This window comes from Lissotriton helveticus, chromosome 9 (genome assembly GCF_964261635.1).
Source record: "Lissotriton helveticus chromosome 9, aLisHel1.1, whole genome shotgun sequence".
Classification (NCBI taxonomy): Eukaryota; Metazoa; Chordata; class Amphibia; order Caudata; family Salamandridae; genus Lissotriton; species Lissotriton helveticus.
This window is the reverse complement of record NC_136070.1, coordinates 1,217,555,011-1,217,582,027: the sequence shown is the minus strand read 5'-3', so window position 1 is coordinate 1,217,582,027 and position 27,017 is coordinate 1,217,555,011. Positions and strand designations below refer to the sequence as shown.

Below are 27,017 nucleotides of genomic sequence, written 5' to 3'. Positions count from 1 at the left end.
TAAGAATGTCTCGTGGAAGGACGTCGTGCTTCTCTCAGAATGGACATGCAGTCTTGCGGCAGTCCTAGATGGCCGTACTGAATGACCTCAGGAGCCATGCTGCCAAGTTCAGTGACGGAAGGTTGGGATGGTGAATCCTCCCGTTCATCTTCGATAATAGGTCCGGCCTGCATGGAAGCCTCTTGTGAGGAGACACTGACAGGTGAAGTAGGTCCGTGTACCACCATTGCCTCAGCCAGTCGGGGGCAATCAGGATCATTGTTGTGCACGAGTGGTTCAGCTTGCTCACCACCTTCGTGATCAGAGGAAGGGGTGGAAAGGCGTACACAAATTCCCCATACCAGTTGATCAAAAGAGCATTCCCTCTCGTTCCTGGTCGGTAAAACCTTGAGGCGAAGCTTGGGCATTTGCTGTTTACATCGTCCGCGAAGAGATCTATGGAAGGACGACCCCAAGACTGGAAAACGTCGTCTAGCACTTCGTCGTTGAGCACCCAGTCTTCTCTGTCTTCGAAGTGCCGACTTAGTGCGTCCGCCCTCACGTTCTGCTCTCCTGGGAGGTGGACTGCTTGAACAGACAACTTGCGAGCCAGAAGCCAATGCCAGATGCCCTGAGCTTCTAGTGACAGGGTCCTTGAGCGTGTCCCTCCCTGCTTGTTTAAATAGTACATAGTGGTGGTGTTGTCTGTTTGTACTAGAACCACCTCTTCCTGAAGCGAGGGAAGGAACGCTTTGAGAGCCAGGTGGACTGCTCTCAACTCCAGCAAGTTGATGTGGTAGGTGCTTTCTTTGGAAGACCACAGACCCTGCACCTGAAGAGGGCCCATGTGCGCCCCCCAGCCTTGTAATGACGTGTCTGTGATGATCGTTTGTGTAGGAGGAGGTTGATGGAAGAGAACTCCCACTTGCATGTTCTGCTTCTTCATCCACCACTGAATGGAGGACCGTGCTACCTCCGACAAAGTGATCTGATCGTCCCAGCGATCTGATTGCTGGTCCCATTTGTCCTCCAGATCCTGCTGAAGAGGACGCATCCGAAGTCTGGTGTTTGGTACCAAGAATATGCAGGAAGCCATCGATCCTAAGAGGGAGGCTATCTTTCGCACTTTCTGAGTCCTGTTGCGAAGCACTTGCTGGCACTTGAGTGCTATTGAAAACTGTCTCTCCTCCGAAGGAAACACTTTTCCTAACTCGGAGTCTAGCAGAGCTCCTAGGAAGTGAATCTTCTGAGTGGGATGGGAGACCGACTTCTTGTAGTTGACATGCAGGCCGAGACGTTGACAAAGCTCTATGCATGTCTGGAATTGATTCCTTACGCTGTCTGGAGTTGGACCTTTCTACAGCCAATCGTCTAAGTATGGGTATACGAAGACTCCCCTGCGGCGTAGAGCTGCCGCTACCACTGCGACACACTTCGTGAACACTCTGGGGGCCGACTTCAACCCAAACGGGAGGACTTTGAACTGGTAGTGAGAGGTCCCCACCCGAAATCGAAGGAATCTTCTGTGATCTGGTCGTATCGGGACATGAAAATATGCGTCTTGAAGGTCCACCGAACACATCCAATCCCCCTTCCTGAGATGTGGATATATCTGGTGAAGCGCCAACATGCAAAATTTTTCTTTTCGTACATGTAGATTGAGCGTTCTCAAGTCCAGAATGGGCCTGTATTCCGCCTTCTGGCCCTTTTTTCTGACCAGAAAATACCTCGAGTATACTCCTTTCCCCCTTTGAGCCACCGGCACTCTCTCGATGGCTGATTTCTCGAGGAGTGTCGCTACTTCTTTCTTTAACCTTTGTAGCTGGAGGCTTGACGTTGACATCGGAGGAACGGGTGGAGGTAGCCGATGGAAACGAAGACAGTACCCATTCTGCAGCGTAGACAACACCCATTGATCTTTTGTAATGGTCTGCCACTCTGTCCTGTGATGTGCAACGCTTCCCCCCACTGGAGTGGACAACGGCGCTGGGGGAAGTGAAGACTTATTGCTTCTGCTGAGATTTATTGAAGTTGTTGCCTTGCCGCTGATTCCCATTTCCTTTGGAATTGCGCTTGCCTTTGTATTGCGACTTTTGTTGACCTTGCTGGTTCTGGCCCTTCTGCCAGTGAGGGGTTTGAACCCTCTGCTTCGAAGAGCCCTTGTTGTCCGAACGGAATTTCTTACGGAATTCCTTTTTCTTTTCAAGCCCCACGGCTTTGAGGGTGTCTAACTCAGTCTTCATCCGCTGCATCTCCTCATCAGCACTCGCTCCAAAGAGAGACTTGCCTGAAAAAGGAAGATTCAGAATCCTGGCTTGAGCCTCAGGTTTCAATGCTGTAAGACGCAACCATGAGGATCTCCTCGCTGTGATTCCATGCGCATAACCATGCGCAGCCAGCGTTGCTCCATCTGCCGCCGCTCCTATAATCTGATTGGAGACTTGACCACCCTCCAACAGAATTTCCTCAAAGTCCTTTCTATCTTCCTGAGGAAGTTTATCAGAAAATCTCTGAAGTGAGTCCCACAGAGATCTATCGTATCTGCCGAGCAGCGCTTCCGCATTGGAGACCTTAAGGAAAGAAGCCGAGGTATTACAAACTCTTCTCCCCCATGAGTCTTGCACCTTGCTGTCCTTATCCGGCGGTACGCGGTACTGTGGATGAGGAAGCTACCGCATTGGATTTTCTAGCTGCCGCAATGATTACTGAATCAGGCGGGGGATCAGACTTGAGGAACAAAGGATCCTCATCAGGAGGACGATACTTCTTGAGAATCCTAGCTGGGACTGACTTCACCGTTGCCGGAGTCAGGAAGACTTCATTCACTGGGTCCATTATACCCGGGACCAATGGCAACAAAGGTTTGGGTGTCGTTCTGTGCTGTAGGGTTTCAAATATGACCATCGTCTTGATCTGCGGAGCAGTCATAAGCACTCCTAGCTTCAGGGCTCCCCTGCCCAAGATGTCCTGGAACGAGAAGATATCCTCAGTTGGAGATATCCTCGAGCGTGGACTGTTCGTCAAGGTCGGAGAGTAATCCCTGTGAGAGCGGGTCCTCGAAGAACTTGAAGAGCTACGGGTCCTCATGGACCTAGATCTTCTACTTGAACGCGTTCTAGAAGGAGATCTATCTCTGTGATGAGATCTTCTCTTACTTGAATGCCTAGAACTAGACCGTTCCTTGCGGGGAGGAGCCTGGTCTCGATACGCCTTCAGCCGATCTGCAGTCTCCTTGTCCTTGGCCCAGTGGTGAAGGGGTCTATACCACCTTGGGGAAAGACGAACAGGAGGAGATTTGTGAGTGGGATCCTTCACTGGTGAACGTGACCGTGGAGGCTGATCCACTTGATCCTGTTGCGATCCTGCAGGGGACTTGGATCTCTCCCTATGCGAATCGCTGTTTCGTCCATCCGAGGGTCCGCCACTGCGAGATGATGAGGACGACGAGGATAGGCTCTCTAGAGATCCAGAGGAAGACCTCGACCGAGATCTCTCTTCTGCGACCCTCCTTCTCTTGGCAGGAGGCTCATGTACTGGAGATTGTCCCACCTCCGCAGCCGATGCTGATCCTGGAGAACGCAATTGAGGCCTTAGGACTTGAGACTGGTCCAATGGTTCACCCTCCTTCTCCTGCAGCACCTGCTTCAAAGACGACCTCTCCTGTGATCTTGCAGGAGCAATGTTCACTGGCTGCGAAACGCTCCGTTCCCTGGATCTCCGCTGATCCATAGACGGTGGCTGTATCGACGCCGAGCGCCGAGCAGATAGACGCTCTCTCGACGTCGACCGTGGTTTCCTCGACGTCGACCTCGGGTGGTGAAGACTGTCCTTCGGCATAGAGCATCTCGCCGTTGAAGGCTGTCCACTCGACGACGACTGAGGCTGCTTCGACGCCGATCGCCGGTGCTCTGTCGGCGACGGGGTGTGCCTCGAGGCCGAATGCCGCTTGTCTGAATGCGACGGAGGCTGCCTCGCCGTCGAACGCCATTGATCGAGCGCCGACGTGGGCTGCTTCGACGTCGATCGACTATGTGTCGATGAATGCTCCCTCGACGCCGAACGACCATGACTAGTCGTCGACGGAGGATGACTCGACGCCGAACGCCGGTGGCCAGGCGTCGACGGAGAAAGCCTCGACGTCACAGCATGACGATGCTGCTTCGACGTCAGGTGGCTCGCCGTCGAACTCTTCCGCTTCGACGGTGACCTATCCCTCGACGCGGTCTGTAGCGGAGGTATCTTGGAAGTTGACGCTGAAGACATCTTCTTCGTCGCCGTCGACTGCTTCTCCAACGCCGATCTCGACGCCGAATTGAACCAGTCGGGGCTTCTTTCGACGTCGACCGCGCCTTCCGACTTTTCTGCTTCTTGGGAGATCTTCCTCTCTCAGAAAGCCCAAAAACACGAATTCTCTCACGTTCTTTAAGAGTTCTGGATGATAAAACCTGGCAGTGTTCACAGGTTTTCGAGGAATGAGAGTCTGGTAGGCACAGGATACACACTGAATGAGTGTCGGTCTTGGCCATCTTCCTTCCACATGAAGGGCACTTGTCAAAGAGTGAAGGCATCTCTGACAGAAAAATCACCTTTTTTAAGCCTAAAAAAGGTAGCAGTAACACTCTAAGTCAAAAAGACGTCGAGTGAAAGCAAAAAATTGTAGATAACAAGAATATTTTTTGCCAAAAAGCCAAAAAGAAAGGGAGCTGTTTCACCAGGGTCCTGACTGAAGGAACCGGAAAGAACAACTGACCTAACTGTCACCCCTGAGGCATGATGGGAAGCCTGGGGTCATGGCTGCCTTAAAGGCACGGTGCCAGTTTTTGTTGAAAATGGTTTCATTTTCTATGCTATTGTTTTGCAATGCAGCCTGAGGGCTAACAATGTCTATTTACAAGCAATTTTCAGGATTTATGAGTGGTCTACTCATTAAAACACAAAGTTCAAAGGTTATTTGACCTGATGTGTTTTTTCTTTTGCTTCCTTGCTAATTGCAGTGCATGTATATGTGTTTACATTGTTTTAGCCTCAGTTATGGAGCTGCATTGGTGTGAGAAAAATAATATATGTACATACATATATGTGGAGCGAGATATATGTGTTTTTTACATATATATTTTTATATTGTTTCCGGGGTCCCGCACATGGGCGGGAATATTCAGTGCTTATGACTATTGATGAGGATCCCCTGGAAGAGAAGTACCCATTCCCAAATTAATAACCAACTTTATGACATGCTCACAGCAGCGATTCCAACTAAGAAAAAAAGATCCAAAACATTGAATATAACATTTTAGAAAGAACACCACATATAAATACAACACAGCACAGACATACAACACAGCACAGACATACCACACAGCAGGGTATCAACAGGTTCGCAACATTGCTAACCTTTAGGAAACAACACACACAGCGTCCAAATGAACACCTTTGACAGAACACCACATATACATTAAGCACATCTATGCCAAATATTTGTCTACCATAGTATTCACCCTTTCCCGTGACAAGCCACAACACCCCTTCACAAAAGAACATATTAAATATAGCACATTAAACCTAACTCCTAAAACCCATCGAACACATTGCACACATAGGCCTGAGAAAAGCTCCCATGCCTCCATCAACCTTTCTATCTACCTACAGTTACATCACTTATGTTCTATATGCTGAACAATCTTCATGCAAAATAACCCAGGTAGTACCAAACTCATATGGAAACACCTCTGGACACACACATTGAAATCTGTAGCTCTCTGACAGGTTAGCAATTAAGAGATGCATATTGGGAACATTATAAGAACCACATATAGATAACTTAAAAGGATAAGTAAATCAAGTCACACGCTGTTAGTACTACAAGGTCATACTAATGGTAGAATGAGTGGAATACAAATTGTTCCAGAATATCATGTGTATATTTTGCATACTAATATTCTTGACTGCACTACAAGAAAAAAACTCAAGTAGGCTTCCGAATTGCTCCAAGTGTCCATTGGCAGGAGAGCCTCATGTGCTGTGAATCTTCCAGGCTAAGAATAGATCACCTGGAAGACTAAGGCACGCCTGGAAGACTACATTCATAAAGAACCAATATCAAAAGAAAAATTGGAAGTAATTTCTTTTTTCCTCTAAATGCTTTTACTAAACTCTGAAACGCATGAAGAAACCTTGGTGTCTCAATGTTACAGCCTATGTCCTATAATGTTACTGTTAAGCTTATAATGAGCTTATAAAAATGCAGCTAATCTGGCTTCAGTAACACCCTGAAGTGAGCCTTTACTCTGTCATGTTGGAAACTGTATAGCAAACTAGCCAATCAAAGAACTTAGGAAACTATGCCAAGAGACCCAACGCTAAAGGTAAGGGTTGTAAGTTCAGTGAAAGCAACAAGTACATTCTATACCAGCATATCCTGAAAAGGTGGTTCAAAATGCACTACTTCTGAAAATATATTCAGAAGAATCAGAAATAGAAATGCTGCCACAAAAATGCAGAACTCACACCATTCAGACATCCTGTCTTTAGAAACTACAACACAGAGTCCCAGTTATTAAAAATTATAGCTGTAGGGGTTTTCAATGCAGATCTGGGCATATTTTTAGGGTAACCACTGACTATGTAAATAAGTTTCGTTTGAATTAACTGTATTTAAATGCATGTTTAAAGGATAGCCTGAAAATCTGTCATAGCTCCGGGACATAACCTTGCGTGTAGTAGAATGGAGGATTGAAGCAGTCTATTCCTAATTCTGAGCTTGTTCCGGCAGACAGGAATCTGCTTTTCCTTATATCATATATATATGTATATATTATATATCCACACACATTCACAGCTACAGTGTCAGATTTAAACATTTGCTCAGCGTGATGGCACTGGGCTGGTTCTTTGCTTGAAAACTCTGCTAGAAAACCAGACATCTGAGGTGAGCAGATTCGGAGTGTTGGTCGTGCTGTAGGAAGAGCTGCTCTCAACCTATACTTGGATAACTACCCATGCTTCCCTGCTCTTTAGATTTTAAGATACAGATATATACACATATGCATACAAAGTCAGATTTAAAGATTATAAGAAAAACAACACTGCTTTGTAATAAAAGGTAGTTGGACAAGCTAACGTAAGGTGCAGTGTTCAGCAGCTGTGGGGGAGAGGCGAGACAAATAGACCTATGTGTCGGGTCCTATCTGGCACTCCTCTAGAGACACCACTTCTGGGCTTGAAGAGGATAGCGGGTGTACAAATGGTCATATATAATGCCAATCACTTGCCTTTAGGAAGTTTAATCATCAGCCCCTTGTACTCACCATATGAAGAAGCGGAGAAGACGAATGGTTGCCTGCAGTTAATGCAGACGTTCCCTAGGTTGTTGAGCAGAGGGTTGTTGGTGGAGCACCTGTAACACATGGGAACAAGCTCCTGCAGGAAAAAAATCACAAACAAGAAGCTGCAATTTAGCAACAGAAGTACCACGACTATCATTGAGTACCATCCAGTGGGCAACCAACATTGAAGAAATTCTCTGTATAGAGCTCATTAATTTATGCAGTGAAACAATTACAATGCACGTAAATGGGGCTACAAGAAGCATAGATATACTTTCTTTATAGGGTTGATAATGCAACTTTCTTTTTCTGTAACAATTTTTAGGGGCGTGAACCACTGCACACCCTTCGACGTTAATCGCTAAAAGAAGTACTATTATTTTGGGAACTTTAATAATTAGGTACAGGCAGGATTGCATTCTTGATACACAACTCCTGTATCTTAGAAAATTGGCCCTCGGAGCCTACAGTGGGGCAAAATTATTACTTCTCCTTCTCTTGGCTTATTCGGACTGTAGATCATTTGCGACTACTACCTGCATCCACCACATGCCGTGGGATGCCTCTTCTTTCACTCCTGGGAGGATGGCAAAGGGCATTTATAGGGCCGCCTGTAACCAATGTATGGGTACTGTTCCTCAGTTCACTTCTGGACTGACCCTTTCAGGCACTTTCCTGACTATCCAGTCATTGCCTAGGTTTTCTTACTCATGGGTGTATCCTATAGAGATTTACCCGGGCTGCCTGTAACCGGTCACAGACCCTATAAAGAGCATTCACGACGGCTGCGCTTCCCCTCTGCAGGCCTGTGGGTTACCACTTGTCACTCCTGAGTGGACCCTATAGACCTGCTCACTCATTCTCTACCATCGATTCATGTGAAGTACCTCAGTTTAAATCTCACCCACCTTCCTACCTTCACACACGCAGGGGCGTTGACCTATGACAGGACCAGATCACCCCTCTGCACAAACCAAAACACTTTCCATCCAGGCCATGCTGCAAAAGAAAACTAGTCAAACTAAGTAGTCTCCTGCTGTATGCTACCTATCATTTACTGTACTTCTGCATCCTGTCAAGGGTAGGAAGCACTGTTTACATTAATGTACAATAACATACAATATCTCAATGGCAGCAGCAATGTAAACCCACCACACCCACACTGTCCCAACCATGCCCGAGCGGTGTCTCCTCTGAGTAGACAGCCATAACAATATAGCTGCCAAATAGTGAACAGGGTTAAGAGCATTATGGCAGGATATCTGGCCCTCATCATAGCTGGAGGACTTGAATCAAGGGGGAGTGTATTTGTGACCTGAATTGACACCCGGTACCCACACAGGTGTTAGACACTTGTGGAAACTTAATTTACCAAGAGCTTCAGCAGTTTATTAATTACACCTGCCCAGCTATCACACTTGACGTGGAAGTTACAGTTCTGCTCAGTGATCTGCCAGGTACACAGACTGCTCTGGCTGACATCACAACTTGGCAGTAATGAGCAAGTAACTTACTTTTGGTAATGCCTTAAATGGAACAGACATAATCTAGCTGCAGATTCCTTATCTTTAAATTTCCCAGGCAACACACTGGATCTGGAAGATTTTTTTTGCGCAATACCCCTGCACACTGTTGGGTAGCATCTGTTGGCTCCATATGACACTCATCCTCTGTGCTGTAGTGACGCCTACATTACCTATATAGGCACCACCTCGGCGCGCTGATGTCAGTTACTTTTCACGACTTTCCACACCAGAAGTGTAGAGCCATGAAGTGAACTGACATTGGTGTGTTTTGAACAACTAGGTCCCGGAAGGGATCAGGCCTGACCTAGAAACCTTTCCGCAGTGCGAGGAGGATGGGTGAGACAGTAAGGAATCTGCGGGCAGATCATGTCTCAACCAGACAAGGCTTTATTGAAGGTAAGTCACTTGTTCATTTAATAGAGACAGCTAGCCGCAGATTCCTTACCTTTGAATAGATACCCAAGCAATACCATCGCCGGAGGAGGGACTGCAGACAAGTTTAGATCAGAAAGTCCTACAGGACAGAACGGGCAAAAAGGCCCATATCAGGAATGTGAGAACCAAATTAAGATCTCACGGAGGCAGGATGAAGGGGGAAGGTGGGAACTTATGTACAAGTATTTTGAGGAATCCATGTAATATAGGAGATTTAAATAATAAGGTTTGGTCTGGCAGCTGCAGAAAGGCAGACAGGGTTGAAAGGTACACTTTGAGAGTGTCCAGGACACAGCCCTGCTGGGCAAGGGTCAAAATAAAAAGTTAAATGTAAGAAAGGGAGGCAGAAAGAGGGTCAATAGACTTTTCTGTACAATATATTACAAACTTGTTCCATCGGCAGGTGCACGCCGACCTAGTAGAGGATGCCTGGCTGCCAAAATAACATTAGAGACTTCGGGAGGAAGGTCAAATGCTGTCAACTGCCGCCTCTCTATCTCCAAGCAAGAAGGCGTAGAGTTGACAGGTTCAAGTGGATGATCTTCCCCAGCTGCTGCGACAGAAGATCCTCCCGAAAGGGCAGATTGATCGCAGGATCGATGCTCAGTTGGAGAAGCTCAGGATACTAGACTCTCCGTGCACAGTCCAAAGCCACAAGAATGACTTGAGCCCAGTCGCTCCTGATCTTCTTGTGAACTCTTGACACTAGTGGTATAGGCGTTATGGTATACAAGTGGCCTGAGCTCCACTCGAGACGAAGAGTCTCAGACTTAGAACCGCCTTGGAAACTCCAGCACGCAAAACCACTTAAAATGCATGTTCTCGGCGGTGGCAAACAGATCTAACCAAGATTCTCACCACTGTTGAAAAAGACCTTGCGCCACCTTTGGATGGAGACATAATTTGTGTTTCGCTAGGCATCGACGGCTGTGTTTGTCCACCCTGGCATTCAGCGAACCTGGCAGGTGTTGAACCACCAGGGATATGCCCTGCTGTTCCAGCCAAGTCCAGAGACGAAGGGCCTCTTGAAAGGGTCCACAACCCCACCTTGCCCAGTTTGTTGCAGTACCACATGGCAGTGGTGTTGTCCATGAACACTTGTACTAACCTTCCCTTGATGGAAGGAAGAAAGGCTTTTAATGTTCGGAGCTCCAGCAAGTTGATGTGAAGTGCGGATTACACGGGAAATCAGAGTCCTCTGATCTCCTCCTCTTCCAGATGGCCACCCCATTCCAGGATTGACGCATCGGTTACTACTGTGAGATCTGGTTGGGGAAGTGAGAGGGTTCTGCAGCTGACCCAATCGCAGTTTATCAGTCACCAATGCAAATCCTCTGCAGTTCCCTCTGAGATTTGGACCATGTCGGAGAGATTCCACTGATGCGCACCCACTGGAACTTCACGTCCCACAGCATAGCCCAAATATGCCATGTGGCATGTGTCACCAGCAGGATGCAGAGGCCGTGACGCCCAGCAGCCTCAGACTCAGTTTCATAGAAACCCAGGATAGAGGCTGAAATATCGTAATCGTAGCCTGAATATCCTAGACTCACTACTCAGGAGGATAAGCCCAAAACTGCACTGTGTCCAGAACAGCTCAGATGAAAGGGAGCATCTGAGAGGGAGTCAGGTGTGAGTTCGGCACGAAGATGGTGAATCCCAGCGAGTGCAGAAGCTTCACCGTAATCTGGAGGTGGGGGACGACATTCTGGGGGGAGCGCGCCTTCAACAACCAGTTGTCGAGGTAGGGGGAAGACTGGCATCTCTGACGTCCGCAGATGTACTGTAACCACTGTCATCACCTTGGTGAACACTCGAGGGGCGATGGTAAGGCCAAAGGGAAGCACAGTGAACTGAAAGTGCTCATGGCCTACCGTAAACCACATATAGTGCTGGTGGGCAGGCATGATGGGAATATTAAAATAAGCCTCCTGCAAGTCCAACTCCACCATCCAGTCTTCTGGGTCCAGGGCAGACAAGACCAGAGCCAACATGAGCATTTTGAATTTCTCCTTTTTGAGGAAGAGATTGGGAGTTCAGAGATAGAGTATAGGATGAAGGCCCTTGTCCTTTTTGGGAACCAGAAAGTAGTAGGAATAACAAACACAGCCTACTTCTGCAACCAGAACCACCAAGAGAGCTGTGACCTCCTCATTGACAACAAACAGATGATCCTAGGCTGGGGGATCATGAGATAGTGGCAAGGTGGGAGGGATATTCTTGAAGGGGAGGGAGCAGCCCCTTCGGGCAATCTGAAAACTCACCTGTCTCATGTTATGTGCTTCCAGTGGGGTAGGTGATGGTGAATCCTGAAGCCAACTGGGTGCCCATGGTGCTCAAAGGGCAGATTTGGAGAATTTATAGGTTGTTGCAGTCGAGCGGGGGAGTGGCGGACTGACATGACTGCTCAACACCTGACCCAGGAGGTCTGTGGGTACCGCACCCTTGTCCACACAGTCTGGGAAGAATGTGCGGCGTGGTGGCTGGGCAGGAGTTGGCATGGATGAAAGCCCCTTCTTTAGCGACAAAAGGCAAATAGGGGTGGACGTGGGACCCCAGAGAGACCTAAGAACCTGGTCGTAGCATGAGTATCCTTAAAACATTTGAGAGCCGAATCGGCTTTGTCTCCGAAGAGACAGGTGCCATCGGAGGGCATGTCCAAAAAGCCTTTTGTCATGAGCGAGGCATGGTGCCAAAGGGCCACTGTCATGGAAATCGCTCTGACTAGCGACTCAGTTGTGTCAAGTCCACATCAAATAATGAACTTAGCTGCATCTCTCTCATCTGTGAAAGCTTGGGCCTCCTCCGGGACCTATGGCAGCACTTGTGCAACCGTATCCCACAAAGTGTGGGAATAATAGCCCAAACGGCATGGAGTGTTCACAAACCGCAATATCAGGCTGGCAGAAGAAAAGATTCTTCCCAAATAAATCCATCCTCTAGGATTACTTATCCGGGAGAGTGATAGGAAAAAAGGCATTGGAAGGTGGCGGCTTGGACTACCACGCCATCAGGGTTAGGGTGCTGTGTGATGAAGTTTTGGTCCCCAGGAGCAGGGCTGCGGGCAATCATCCCATTTTTAGGAGCCCCTGTGCTGGGTTTGGACCAGGTACGCAGAAAGGATGTCAGTGAGGGCATCGTCGAATGGGAGTAAGGGTTCCGATGTGGAGACTCCCAGTTGTAGTACATCAGTCAAGAGATTAGTCTTCCCAGCCACTGAGGATAACTTGTAGTGTAGTTCCTATTATCCCAATAGGCTCTGCGCATTGGAATAATACCTTCAATAGTATAGGCCTAGACCAGACGTTAACTAGGTCTACTACTGTCGATATTAGACTTAAAGTTTTGGGTTTTGCCAGCTAGCTCAGAGTTCACTAGAAACTTTCTCGAATAGGCAAGGAGGAGTTGAACCTCCCTGGATAGACAAGAAGGGATTTAGTTTCTGACAACCATAGAACATGACAACTTTGCTCTCCCCTAATCAAGAGTGTATCTCTAGAGTCGTGTGAAAACAAAAGACGACTTGTTTTACTCAGTCAGTACGTGCATTCTTAGTCTCACCAGATTGTAGAGAAAGGAAGAGACGGGCGTGTTCAATAAAAGATGTTATTTATTGATCAGTCTCTTTTCTCATACAAGAGAAATGGATCGATATTATTGCAATACTTATAGTTAAGTAAAGTGCATACAATAAAAGCAGAAGTATAAAATAATACTGTAAAAACATTGATATGGTTTCTAAGCCATATGATGGTTTAAAATGAATAAAATGAATACATACACATATACATTTGACTAATCGTACTCAACTGGTGTTTCTAACTACGCCTACCCCGTGTACCTGACCTAAGCCTAATACGTGGGCGGGAATAGAAAGTTACAGTTTAAGTTAAGTTTGGTTTGCCAAGTGACTGACTAGAGAATTCTCTGTGAGGGGTTATTCAGTTCTGTACCTGGAATCTAGGATGAATGAGGGATGGTATCTCTCGTCTCTGGTCTCGATATTCCAGGCGGCCTGCGAGGGCTACCCGGAAGCGCCGGAGCTGGATTTTCTCGGCAGGAGAAAAGCAGCGTCTCGTTCTCAGCGCGTCAGGAAGGCGGGGCTGCGCCAGCGGGGTCTGCTCTGCTCTGGGCTTCGGCAAGTCTGGCTGCTCCGATCTCGTCACCACCGCGTGTGTTTGCATAGGGCAATATCGGTAATATTTATACCTTTAAGGTGCCGAGATTGACGTAAGGATGGACATAGATACGTCAATAAGGATGTCATACGACCTGGTCGTTAGCACATTCTTTTGCTGAAGTTCTCGGTGAAATCAAAACAATGGCCGCAGGGTTTTTCCCAGGTCTGTCATAGGTTTGATTTGTTTTGAGAACTCCGTATGCCTTATCAGGGGCTGGAGGAATATCGCTTGTCTAATTAGATGGCAAGCGTTATGACCTAATCAGATAACACGTTCCTGTGCCGTAGTGTGGCTTTATCAGATAACGGTTCCTGCATCATGGGGGGTTTCTGCCTCATGGGATGGCTGCTAGTTAACTTGTTAACCAGAATAGGGTCAGGAATAGGGGGATCGATACAGAACCTATAGGAATACATCACACCCACTCCACGCTAACTATGGACATATTTACGAATCTATGCATAGTAAAACATACTGTAGAGTATCGTGTATACCTTACCACCCCAAAATACATAAATGCATTTTGAATTTATCAAATATACGGAAAAAACAGTCACATGTAATATATGCACTCAAGCTGTAGAATAATGCTAAAGTAATCACGCATATCTATACATTATCACTAATTTGTATATGAGAATTTACACATGAAATGGCTCTTAATACAGAAAAAAGTTTCGAGACCATTCCATCACAGAATAAAATAATTATGAACATACCAGCGGGCAGCTAACGTCTATAAAGTATCTAAAAATAGAAATTTTAGTTCTCTAAGAATAGTTCTTACTTTAAGCAGAAGATAAGTGTCCCGAAAAATATGTAAAAAATATTTTGGGGCTGCTGAAAAAATTGCTGTCCGTGAACTGGAGGGAAAATTGTTCATGGTATTTTGCTATTCTAGTTGAAGGACAAATTCAGGGAACGCCGTGTGCGAGCTTGCTCAAAAGTCTCTATTTCTGCTCTGGTGAGAACATCATATCATTTAGACTCTCGAAAAAGTTGTCAACAGCTTCCTGGGAGAGTTCCACTAACTCGGAAAAAGGTGTAACCATGCATTCGTGCGCATGATTGTCTCCATTGACGTTTTGATTAGAATTGCTGACAGAAGGTCGTACCTGATCAATGCTGCTTTCATCTTGAACTTCACTACCCCTTAATCGTAGTGGTGAAGCTTCCACGAATGCCGTCATCAGGATTGGTAGCCAGTGAGGGCAGCACAAAGTATGAGCCTTTATTGGACTCAACAATGTTTCTGCATCCATTGGCGCATCCGATTGTAGAGTCAGACAGGTGTCTAACACGCATTCTTCTCCGCATAGCAAGCACCGCAATACAGGTAAAACACATCGATGCCACATGGGTCGAAATGAAAGAAACCAAGTCATGTTCAGGTCTCTAAGCCGGGATAGTCCCAGGATTTTTGATATCCGGTCCCGGTATCCAATGGCTAGGATTGTTTCTTCCCTTGTCGCAGGTGTTTTGTCTGTGACATGGTTTGCCATAACGAAATATGAGGACTAAGAATAGGATTCCTGCAATTAGTCCCAAAATGAGGGGAAGTCCGCCAAAAATCGAATGGACGAAATCTGGAAAAATACCCAGTATGGCTTTGAATGGTGTTAATGCCATCGAAAATACTGTCTTAAATACTTTTGAGACTCCACTGGTATCAGAAATATTTAAGATTTCATTCAGGATTTCTGCGAAATGTATGGGGGAATTAGTTGATAATAAGGAATGAATCTCTGCAGTCGTCCTTGCGACTAGGAGATCATACGTTTCTTTTGATGACGTGAATCTGGTCGGCGTCTGAAGAAGCACTGTTTTCATTCTGCTCAAAGTATCTATTCGAATAGAAGTAATTTTCAAGTTGGGCCATGCCCTTGCCTCCCTGTCTGGAAGGGAGCTGGGGAACAATAAGCGTCCACAGCACTTGACCTTCGCAGTCGTAGTTACGAGATAAGGAGTCCCGGGCATAAGACTACAGCATCTGCGATCTACAATTAGAATGTAACTCCCATTATAGAGTCTTTGAAAGAATGGTTCTATCTCTGTTGCAGGTGCGCCTAGCTGGTGACATGAAAGGTTATTTGAGTTCCCTTCACAGGCTCCATGCAAACTAATTCCATTACACAGAAGTGTACCGCTTAGTGACATTGCACAATTATTGCCACTAAGAAACACTTTCTGTCCTTTATTACTGACACATGCATGTGAATAGGGCAAGTTCCATGTTGTTTTAATGTACCCCTTTCCCAATTTTTCGTACATGCCAGCCTGTATATATTTTTGGCAGTATTGAAACCTGAAGGTTGATATTGGAATATTAATTATCCCATGTATTATCCATTCACTGACAGGTCGTTCTGACATTGTCACTGGTAATCTCTCAAGTTTCTCAATGCTCAGGATTGTATAATCAGCACCCTTCTGGGCCATACTGATTTGTTTATCAGTAAGGTTAAAGATATTGAATAGTGACGTTGTGTTGATTAAACGCCAAGGCACATAGCCTGAACGCAGATTTTGTAACGTCCAGCCAAGCTGTACAATAGAACGCAATTGAGACTGACCGTGTTGTAACAACAGTAAGTCTTGCGATATTATGTCGATTGCTGAAGACACAATGCTGTCCAGAGAAAAAATTCTGGAGGACAGAGTCATTAACCCATTGTCCACTACAGAAAGTGATTTTTCCAAATTAATACGGTCAATTTCCCGTATTCTTTCTGCTGTCTCAATTTGAGTCACCTTCCAGGCCTCGTTGTATGCTGCATATACAGAGGCTGCTATGAATGGTTTCTGACGCTGTTTGCGCGATCCCATAATGAAATCACGCAAGTCAGCACCATCAGTAAGTAAAGTTAGGTGTTGCTTAATTTCTGCCAGTGTGGAAGTTTGTAGCCACTGAAGGCATAATTTGCCCACACTGTAGGTGGTTATTATTCCTGGGTGTTGTCTTTGGGAATATCTAGGGTCTGGCCTGGTCATTTTGAACCCCTGTGTTTTGTTCAGGAATCTGTTTTGACAGTTATTAGTATCTTTGGGCCAGATCAACCACTGTTTCCAATCAGGATGTGTTCTGTTTTGGTTTAATACATAATTTACGTCTATCTCTTCATCTGTGGAGCTATTGCTGTTCATTGTTGGTTTTGGAATAGACGGTTTATTTAAGTCTTTGATTTTGGCTAAGCCAAGGCAGGCAGTTTGTTGAACAGTGTCATTTAAAAATATAATTTGTTCTGGGATCATGCAGGCTCTAAACAAAGATTCTATACCCTGTACTTGCCATTCTTTTGTACCCCAAACACTTTTTACTTCAACATTTTTGTCCCAATAATCAAAACCAAAAGTATTCATTTGTTCAAAGAATGAGTCTGAATATATCAATTTCGTGTTTGTTATCATGGTCTTTGTCCCTGTCTTATTTGACATTTTGAAATAAAATGTTTCGGCATTACTTGTGTTAAAACCTGAAAAGTATGAATATTTGTCATATACGGTTCTTGAGCTTCCTTTTGGAGGGGTTGCACAATGTTCCCATTGATTATAATTTAAAACATTTCTAGGTTGTGCTGATCTATGTAGAAAATGGTTACCATAGTGGTTATAACAGTACATACTATCATAATTTGTCGAACCCTGCAAATAATCATGTTTGGTAAATTTAGCAGACATTACTAAGTCAGACATCATATTATTTATACTTTCAAAGTCCCAATCATCAGCAAATGAGCTTGGTTTTACAAAGTCACTCAACGAGATCTTAATTTGGTGTGGATATTTCAGGATTTCAACCGGACCATAAATTTCGTAGTCAGTTTTGTCCCATGCTACCCCACCCGGTATAGGATTGGCTGTGAAGTTGACTGAAGAAAGTTCTCTTTTCTCGACGTGTGAAGATGTGTGTGGTTTGAGGATCAAGTTGATTTTCTGACTTGCTGTGTCCATTTTAGCATATTTTCCCTCAATAAAGCGTCCCAAAGTTAGTATCATGATGAGCCAAAGTATGAGGATAAATGCACCAAATCCCACCCAAAATTCAACCCATGGAGAAATCAGATATGTTTCTTTCAGTTGTTTCAAAAGTACTTTAACTTTATCTTTAAAGGTTTTTGTTGATGGCTGTGTTTTTGATTCACTTAGGTCTTCAGAGGAATCATCGAAGTTTATGAAGTAGCCGGATGCAGGTCTGTCAAGTGTTCCAATTGCTTCAGGACTACTGTTTCTTGCATAGTCGTTTGTTACTTCATTATAGATTGGTGTGTCTCTGCTAAATGTTTTTATTTGGGTTTTCAGAGGTCTAAGTTCCATTGCATTGTTGCATAGTCCTTGTTGAAGTTCTGTAGGCGTTTCGAATGTGATTAGCCTCTTAGATTGAACCTCTGTGTTAGTAGTAAATCTTGGTGTTCTACTACTTCTCGGGAGTCCACTTGGCCTACTATTTGTTATCGGCCACATGTTGTGGTTTTACCAGGTCGATGGATACAACTCGGTTCTCCTTTTTACCAGCAAGCGGCGGTAGTACAACTGATCTTGTCCCGTTGACAGACAAGACAGGAACTGCTTTTCTGTAAGAAGGCCCAAATTCCTTCTTTACCGCGATCTTTTCTCTGACTAGATCCCCGACTTTTGGAATCCAGACAGGTCTTGCTGGGACAGGTGGTGGTTCTTCAGTGGTTGTTGGCTGCTGTTTCAACTTTATGTTGCTCAGGTCTTTTCTTGTTTTGTTTAAGTCCTGTAAAATAGCCAAACGATCTTTGATATCAAAGCTTTTTTCCTTCACCACTGAAGTCTGACTGTCAAGATCTAAGACTAACATCCTAGTTCCAAACAATAATTCGTACGGACTGAATCCCTTCAGAGAATTTCTTGGCAAGTTATTTAGACTACGTTGGACACTTATTAGATGTTTGACCCACCCAGCTCCCGAACCTAATATCCTTTCTGTTATAGATAGCTTTATGCCTTGGTTTTTTCTTTACACCATCCCGTATCCCTCAGGAAGGAAGTGAGAAGAGTCCCGCTGTGCTATGCTCATTTGGCCATGTTTCCCCTCAGGCTGGAGGGCCAGATTGAAAACAATGGTCAAACGTAGCATGCTCTTAGCGTATATGCCATTTAGACTCGCAGATCTTTGTATAACAGTCCAGACGTCAGCCGAGTGCTGGTGATCTACATTATAAGTGGAAACTAGCCTGTATATGTTAATCGGACGCTTTGCTTTTTACTGTTGATCTTTTCTGGAGTGAAACGACACGGTATTACACCGTTTCTCTCACCACTGCGATTTCTGTTACAGTTTGGGCAGTTCTTTACAAAAATGGTATGATGCAGGCTCATGCCTGGCCACCAGTACCTTGATTGTAATTCTTCCAGAGAATCTTTTAGTTTGAGGTGTCTGAGACCCTCGCCCATATGTGCGTCTGCTATTAACAAGTTTCTCCTGTCCATGTTTGGAATCACTCTATCCCCCACTCCAGGGATTCGAGCAAAAGGGACGGAGTTTGCATCGATTATGTATGTATAATTGAGTGGATAGTTGATCGGTAGCGCTGAGCAGTCGCCTTTTGATGACGTTTTCACCGCCAGCACTGTTTCACCGTCAATATACTTCACTGTACGCTTATTTCGAGCTATGGAAGCCGATTTAGTTGCTACCACTGTGGCTGTCTCAGCCAATGAATTCCCTGCAACGTGAACGCCATCACGCTGATGACTCAGTGAGTGTGTCACGTGAGTCTTTGGTAGTTCTTTTTGTAAAAGAGCTATTTGTTCCCAAAGCAGTTTTTGCTTTATTGTTGCACCTGTGTCATCTTTGTAACCGTTTTGAATCCATGTCTGCAAATCGTTGTTATATGATTTGACGCAGTAATACGAATCAGACACTATAAGTGTCGGGAATTCGCGATCTGCATTATCTAGCGCCATTTTCAATGCTATTATTTCAGTCTGTTGTTCTGAATTAGTTTCTACTGAGTGTGTTTTTGTTAATAGAGGTCTTAGTTTACCTCCGCGCCACACTTCTTTTGTAATCTCACATGTGGGGTTGTATGCTTGTTCTCCCCAAACGGAGGGTTGAGCATGTCCGTCTGTATAGATTACACAAGCGTATTGTCGTAAGGGCAGAATGTCGATAGGCAGAGGGAATGTTCTTTCGTATTCTAGATTTTTCAATTCTTTTAGTTCTGGATCAAAGTAGTAGTATACTTTGTCCGTTGTAATTGAATTCACCCATTGTATCCATTCCGGATTCAATGTTGTTGTTGGTAAATTACACGGTGTTGTTAATGCCTCAAAGGCTGATTCCGCTGTTCTGACTGTGATGTGTCTACCGTCCGCTTGATCTTTTTCTCTAGCTATTGCGGTTTCAACTGCATGAACAATGTTTTCTTTAATGCTGAATTTCTTTTCAGCTTCTGTGTACAAGTGTGATTTGAATGCAATTGGTACCTTTTCTCCCTCATTAGAGGTCAGGTATGTGAATCCGCATCTTCCTGGGATGACTCGAATCACAAGATTGCGTGTGTTATCACGTGTTTCCAATTTTGTTTTAATTAACATGTCTGTTTGTAAGGATCTCAAAATTTCTGTGTGTATTTGAGTCCAATTGGTTCTTTTAAAATCTGGTTTTATTAGATCATAAAGGCGTTTGACCCTTTCTGCGTAATTTACAATGTATGTTCTTCCGAAATTTAGGAAGCCTAGAATTGACTGTAGATTTTTTAGTGTTCTAGGTGCTTGGAGTACGGCACATTTCTCTAGAAAATTGTCTGCCAGGCTTTTGCCTTCACTTGATAATTCGTATCCTAAGAACAGGACTGTTAGATGGGCAATTCTAGATTTTTTAAAGTTGAATTTGTAACCCTCTGCTGCGAACCCAAGTATTATGGTGTTCACCCTCTTCAAGTGAGTATCCAAGTCATCATCTGTTAAGTATATGTCGTCGACATAAGATAATGCTTCGTCATCATATGTTTGTAGTAATTCTGTTACTCTCGCTGAGAATACCCCTGGGCTATTCTTGTACCCCTGGGCTAACTGACAGAATTGTTTTTGAGTGCCATTTATTGAGAATGCAGACAAATATCTGCTCTCTGGTGCTATGTTTTGACAAAAGAATCCATTAGAGATGTCTAATGTTGTTTTGTATTTTTTGCGCACTATGCTATTCATTAGTGCAGCACTGTGCGAGTTTTGTACTGCAAAGGTTTTGCAACATGAGTTAAGGTGTCGGTAATCCAAAACTAGACGATATGAATTGTCTGGTTTGGAGACCGGAAACAAAGGGTTGTTCATTTGTGAGGTGCAAGTTTCAATCACCCCCTGGTATTCTAGTTGATCTAGGATTTCTTTTACCTGTTTTTTAGCTTCTTGCTTAATTGGGTACTGCCTTTGTGCAGTAGGTTGTGATTTTAACTGGATTTTGTGAGGAGGAGAGTCCTCATCCCATCCTACATGATTTTTATATAAAGCAGGAGCTTGAGCTACTGCCCACTTTCTGGCAAGTGTGTATTTTTTATGAATTGGGATATGATTTGAGAAGGCAGGCATAATTATTTCTTCGCCATGAGGGCACTCCCTGGCAAACTCTGGTGGCCAGTCTTTTTCAGCTAGAAGGATGTCATAGCCCTTGGAGAGATTATCCCAAAATAGTCCCCTTATTTTTCTAGTCTTATCCCCTTCTATACGTAAAGTTATTTCATATATTTTGTGAGGTTTGCTAACTCTGGTGTCTGCAGTTTCCACTTGAAGATATTCATTCGTGTCCACTGTCTCCAGAAGATTCATAAGGACTTTGCGAGCTATGCTCACTTCTGCTGCGCTGTCTAGCATTGTCTGAGCCCATTCTCCGTTTTTCAGTTGTGTCCTCAGTATTCTCGGCATTGTTAACTACCTTGATACTGGCTACCTTCTTTTTTGGAAATTGTAGTTTCTTTTTTAGATGAGCAGGTTCCTTGTCTTTGGACTTGGCGTGCTCTTCTCTTTGTTCTGATCGTCCTCTTCTTTCCGATTTCTGCGAGGAAGTCTGAAAAGATTGAGAGGGACGTGTATCAAAATCTTGATATCTATCAGGCTTCTTTATATTATCCCTATTTCTAAGGTTATATCTTTTCCCAGAGGGGTCACTTTGGGGTGACCTGTGTCCCTGGTTCGGAGATTTTTCTCTTCGCCGAGGAGACCTTCCTCTGGACTGGAATTTCTTTTCTTTAGGATTGGATTGTTTGTTTCCATCCCAGCTCTTCTTTTGTGATGTTGAATTATTATTAAAAAATATTTTTTCAGGACTTTCAATCAGTTGCGGTTTTACTGGTATTCCACCTAAACTATCTCTACCTAGTTCCTCATAGGATTTTTCTATAATTCTGGCAATTTCAGCTGGTTGGTCTGCTATATCTGTCTCTTTTAACCTCTGGCGGATCGCCACGTTTGCTGCTTCTCCCTTTATGTTGGCTAATAATATAGCCGAGACCTGCTTGAAGTCTTTTAGTAATTTCATACCAAGAGTTAAAGCGGGTTCTGGACCGTATTCGTCTTGAATTTGTTTTAGCACATCTGGTATTACCGAAATGGATGGAACACCGTGCGTTTTTGTGTAGATGGACGCAAAGACTGTACCCCAAGTGTCACAGTCCTCCACGTGTGGTGCGATTCCCATTGGAAGACAGATAGTCAGAATCCTGTGTTTTTCTAACGGGGTGGTGTCTGGAAACACCGCCTCTATTTGGGTGATTTTTTGTGCTAACCAGAATGGTATTTGTTCCCGTTTAGCTGGTACTTTACCTAGGCAGGATTGTATGTTCTGTGGTGTAATTTTATTTGTGTTCCCCTGGTGAGGGGTCAGCTGTGGAATTTTAATTGCTGGTTGAATTGTTGAAGTCCGCATCACATATTGGACTAATTGTCTATGTAATTTTATTCATTGTTTTAGCTGTATTAAAAGCTCTGGTGCAGGCATTCTTTCGATGTCTGGATGTGGTGTGTATCCGGCTAGGACCGGCCACGTTGCTCCTGGTCTACCTAGTGGACCGAGCCTGGTGATGTGATTATTATGTTTTAGGGCGCCATTAAATAAGAGCAGATGCTCTTGAAATTTAAGTGGTACTTCCACCTCCTCGAAAGGAGTGTACTCATTAGGAGGGTCCTCTGTTTTGTAATAGTGGAAGTACTTTGTTACAGCATTTGCTGCTGGAAAATGTATCCATGAATAATATACCTCTGTCTGCCGATATTCGTGTGCCTCAATCACGAATATGACTGTGCCACCTCTAGGTGTCAGTCCATTTTCTATAAGTTTTAAAGTTATAGATTTCCTCTTGATGACCGGGATGAGTATTATATCCGGGTCTGTGTCTTGCAGTGCATTATCAGCTGCTGCGAGTTCAGTTGCTATCCTGTCTCTCTTTCTTCATCACTGTCTCCCATTTTACCGACAGGAAGGTTATTTAGTTTGTTTGCAGATCAGGTTTCTTATGGAAACAAAGATTAGATGCACAATATTTTGGAACAGTGTATCCTTCAACGTTGACTAAACCAAGAACCATACATAGGAGTTTCCTCCTGCGAGGTCTGGCGGATATTACCTTTTACCCACTCCAGACGTCTTTGGAGTATTATGGGAAAAGGGGGTCTGAGTGAAAAAGCACGACTGAGTTACTCTAAATGTCTTACGTTAGTTTTATCGCCCTTCCAAACGCGTTGGGCGCCATGTAGTGTAGTTCCTATTATCCCAATAGGCTCTGCGCATTGGAATAATACCTTCAATAGTATAGGCCTAGACCAGACGTTAACTAGGTCTACTACTGTCGATATTAGACTTAAAGTTTTGGGTTTTGCCAGCTAGCTCAGAGTTCACTAGAAACTTTCTCGAATAGGCAAGGAGGAGTTGAACCTCCCTGGATAGACAAGAAGGGATTTAGTTTCTGACAACCATAGAACATGACAACTTTGCTCTCCCCTAATCAAGAGTGTATCTCTAGAGTCGTGTGAAAACAAAAGACGACTTGTTTTACTCAGTCAGTACGTGCATTCTTAGTCTCACCAGATTGTAGAGAAAGGAAGAGACGGGCGTGTTCAATAAAAGATGTTATTTATTGATCAGTCTCTTTTCTCATACAAGAGAAATGGATCGATATTATTGCAATACTTATGGTTAAGTAAAGTGCATACAATAAAAGCAGAAGTATAAAATAATACTGTAAAAACATTGATATGGTTTCTAAGCCATATGATGGTTTAAAATGAATAAAATGAATACATACACATATACATTTGACTAATCGTACTCAACTGGTGTTTCTAACTACGCCTACCCCGTGTACCTGACCTAAGCCTAATACGTGGGCGGGAATAGAAAGTTACAGTTTAAGTTAAGTTTGGTTTGCCAAGTGACTGACTAGAGAATTCTCTGTGAGGGGTTATTCAGTTCTGTACCTGGAATCTAGGATGAATGAGGGATGGTATCTCTCGTCTCTGGTCTCGATATTCCAGGCGGCCTGCGAGGGCTACCCGGAAGCGCCGGAGCTGGATTTTCTCGGCAGGAGAAAAGCAGTGTCTCGTTCTCAGCGCGTCAGGAAGGCGGGGCTGCGCCAGCGGGGTCTGCTCTGCTCTGGGCTTCGGCAAGTCTGGCTGCTCCGATCTCGTCACCACCGCGTGTGTTTGCATAGGGCAATATCGGTAATATTTATACCTTTAAGGTGCCGAGATTGACGTAAGGATGGACATAGATACGTCAATAAGGATGTCATACGACCTGGTCGTTAGCACATTCTTTTGCTGAAGTTCTCGGTGAAATCAAAACAATGGCCGCAGGGTTTTTCCCAGGTCTGTCATAGGTTTGATTTGTTTTGAGAACTCCGTATGCCTTATCAGGGGCTGGAGGAATATCGCTTGTCTAATTAGATGGCAAGCGTTATGACCTAATCAGATAACACGTTCCTGTGCCGTAGTGTGGCTTTATCAGATAACGGTTCCTGCATCATGGGGGTTTTCTGCCTCATGGGATGGCTGCTAGTTAACTTGTTAACCAGAATAGGGTCAGGAATAGGGGGATCGATACAGAACCTATAGGAATACATCACAAACTGAAGGCCAAGGACCTCAGCCGCCCTCCGCATCATCACCGGAAAGGAAGCTCCCTCCTACAGTAGGGCGAGAAAGCATCTGGAGAAGTATCAAGGCTGCTGGCCTCACCCAGTTTCTCACACCGCTCCATACTCTGTTCTTCTTCATAGGGCTGATATTCTAAAGAGTCTAGTGGCCCCCTCCTAGTCTTCCTCGAGGCCTAGCCCATGAGAATAAGCCTCAGGCTCGGATCTAGGCGGCTAGGAGTACATTGCCAAATGTCTAAACATGTCCAGGTTAATACTCTTGTAAACAAACACACTGTGAATGTACTATGCAATAATATTCCTTTAACCCCTTTATTTCTTATATATGTTTAATTTCAATATAACATACACAAGCATATACACCTGTTTCTGTGATTTATTCAACACTTCATTCCAATGTTTTCTCTGACTACTACAACTAATTTAAGTTGCATTGTCACTCTTGGATATCACTGAATAATAAAACACAACTAAGATGGCCAACTAAACACATGGGACCAATATGCCTGAAACCCGAAATTGTGAAAAAGGTAAGACAAGAAGTTGTCTTTCTCTATGCGGTGAGGATCTGAAGCAACAGCCCATCACACTACACCTGAAACCAAGGAATAGAAATCTGTAGGACAATAAGTCTTCCTCTTTGCAGCGATGATCTGCAGTAACATCTCATCACACCAGGCGTAAAACCAATAAATGGAAAAAGTTCAGACAAGAGGTCAAATTCCTCTACACAGAAAGGATCTGGAGCAACATTCCCTCGCACCATGCTTACATCTTCATTCTTTCAAATGAAAAAGGAACTGAATACCAATCTCTTCAAGGAATAGCTCATACGTCATTAATAAGAACCCTTACCAGCTCTTTCTGCTATGGGCTAAAGAACAGAAATCCACTTTTATTGCACACAATCTCAACTTATTCCCTTTTCAGTCTGTGCAGAACACCTATGTCTTTTTACTCCTCTCTACAGCACTCATTTGTTCCCTGGGAAAGCTCAATATATAAATGTTAATTCATACCTACACAGCTAGAGAAATCTTGGCGTGAAAAGATTCAAAGCGTCCACTTTGTGAATGAACTCTTGCCAGCACAAGGACAAGACATGTTGTCGGCAAGCATGGGCAATAAGGTGGCTTGACCACTACCAATGCAGCAACCTTTAAATGTGGCCGTCAAATAGGGTAATCTAGCTCTTCAAATGCCCTGAAAAGCAATTATGGGTTAAGAGAACGTCAGAAATCAAGTTATACTTGCCTCACTGTCATGAAATGGTTTGGATCGGATAGTCAGGCTTCCAAGCTCGATGGAATCCTGGAACCGTGATGGCATCCGCAGACCCTGTAACTTCTCGTAGGCATGTCGGGCGAGTTTATACGCACCCAGAGCCTTGCTTTGCTTAGCTAGAGCATAGAGGGCATTCCTGAAATAAGGTTAAGGCAGAAATAGGCACATAGGAGGCTAAATGCACGTTAGGAACTAATGCTTTAGAGTAAATTTGACAGAACAACATATTTCATCTTCTACACGCTGTATCCAAGCAGTAAAGTGAATAATAGAGCACTATTATTGAAGTGTTTTATTGAAAAAGAGAAGATAACTGAAAATGAGTGAAAAGAGTGAAAAGAGGCCAAATGTATCAAGGAAAAGGTGGCGAATGAGTGTTTAACTTCTCAACAGTGAAGTAACTGAACAAGTAACAAAAAAGGAATGGAGCAAAGAAAAAGATAAGCCAGCACTGGTGTGGGATACAGTGAAGGAGACAATCCAGAAGTGCTACTTAGTAAAAAAATGATCATTGTGGGATATTCAGAAGACGAGGTGCACAAACATCAGATAATGGACATGCAGAAGTAAATGATAAGCTGTAAAGCACAAAGCATGGGAAAAAAAGCTACGGTGTGGAGAAAAAATAGGAAGAATTAATGGTTAAAAGAATAGAGGATGAAGAAGAATTAACAATTCCACTGGTTCTGATGGATTCTTTGTTCCTTCTAACACATCTTTATCTTCTATTTGACCAGGGACAGGGAGAAGTATTTTCATGTTCTCATCCTACTGGGTGTGCAACTCATATCTCAAGGTATTGAACTTGCAAGATATCAAGCAAAGGCACAATTGACACCACTGTGTATGGCCCCTCCTGTTTCCATACATGTCCAGCAGTAGACTGACTTAGTAGATCCAAAAGCTGAGAAGGGCATAAATAATTTGCTGGAGGAAAGGGAGAATCCACCAAAGCCAGTGTTACCAAAGGTACTTTTCTACATTTTCAAACCCAACCACCTCCTCTGAATACTCTATATGCGAAAGATTTAACAGCTATTTCAAAAAGTGGAGTGGCGTCAGACAATGCAAAATGTTGGGGGGTATAAACAAAGCATGTCTTTACAAAACGTGCAAGGTCAAAATGTGAGGATTCCGCGCAAACCGCAACTCGATTACAGTCCGGTCAGGTATGTATGA

General features: G+C 44.3%; 1 protein-coding gene across 1 annotated transcript in view; it reads right to left on the bottom strand.

The window, feature by feature from the left end:
- IFT122 (intraflagellar transport 122) overlaps positions 1–27,017 on the bottom strand; it is a 402,329-nt gene that overhangs the window by 74,719 nt on the left and 300,593 nt on the right. Inside the window, exons 24-25 of the mRNA XM_078661691.1 lie at positions 25,809–25,974; positions 7,284–7,395 (exon numbers count right to left, since the gene is read on the bottom strand). Coding sequence (XP_078517817.1) covers positions 7,284–7,395; positions 25,809–25,974 — 278 coding nt within the window. The remainder of the gene's footprint in view (positions 1–7,283; positions 7,396–25,808; positions 25,975–27,017) is intronic.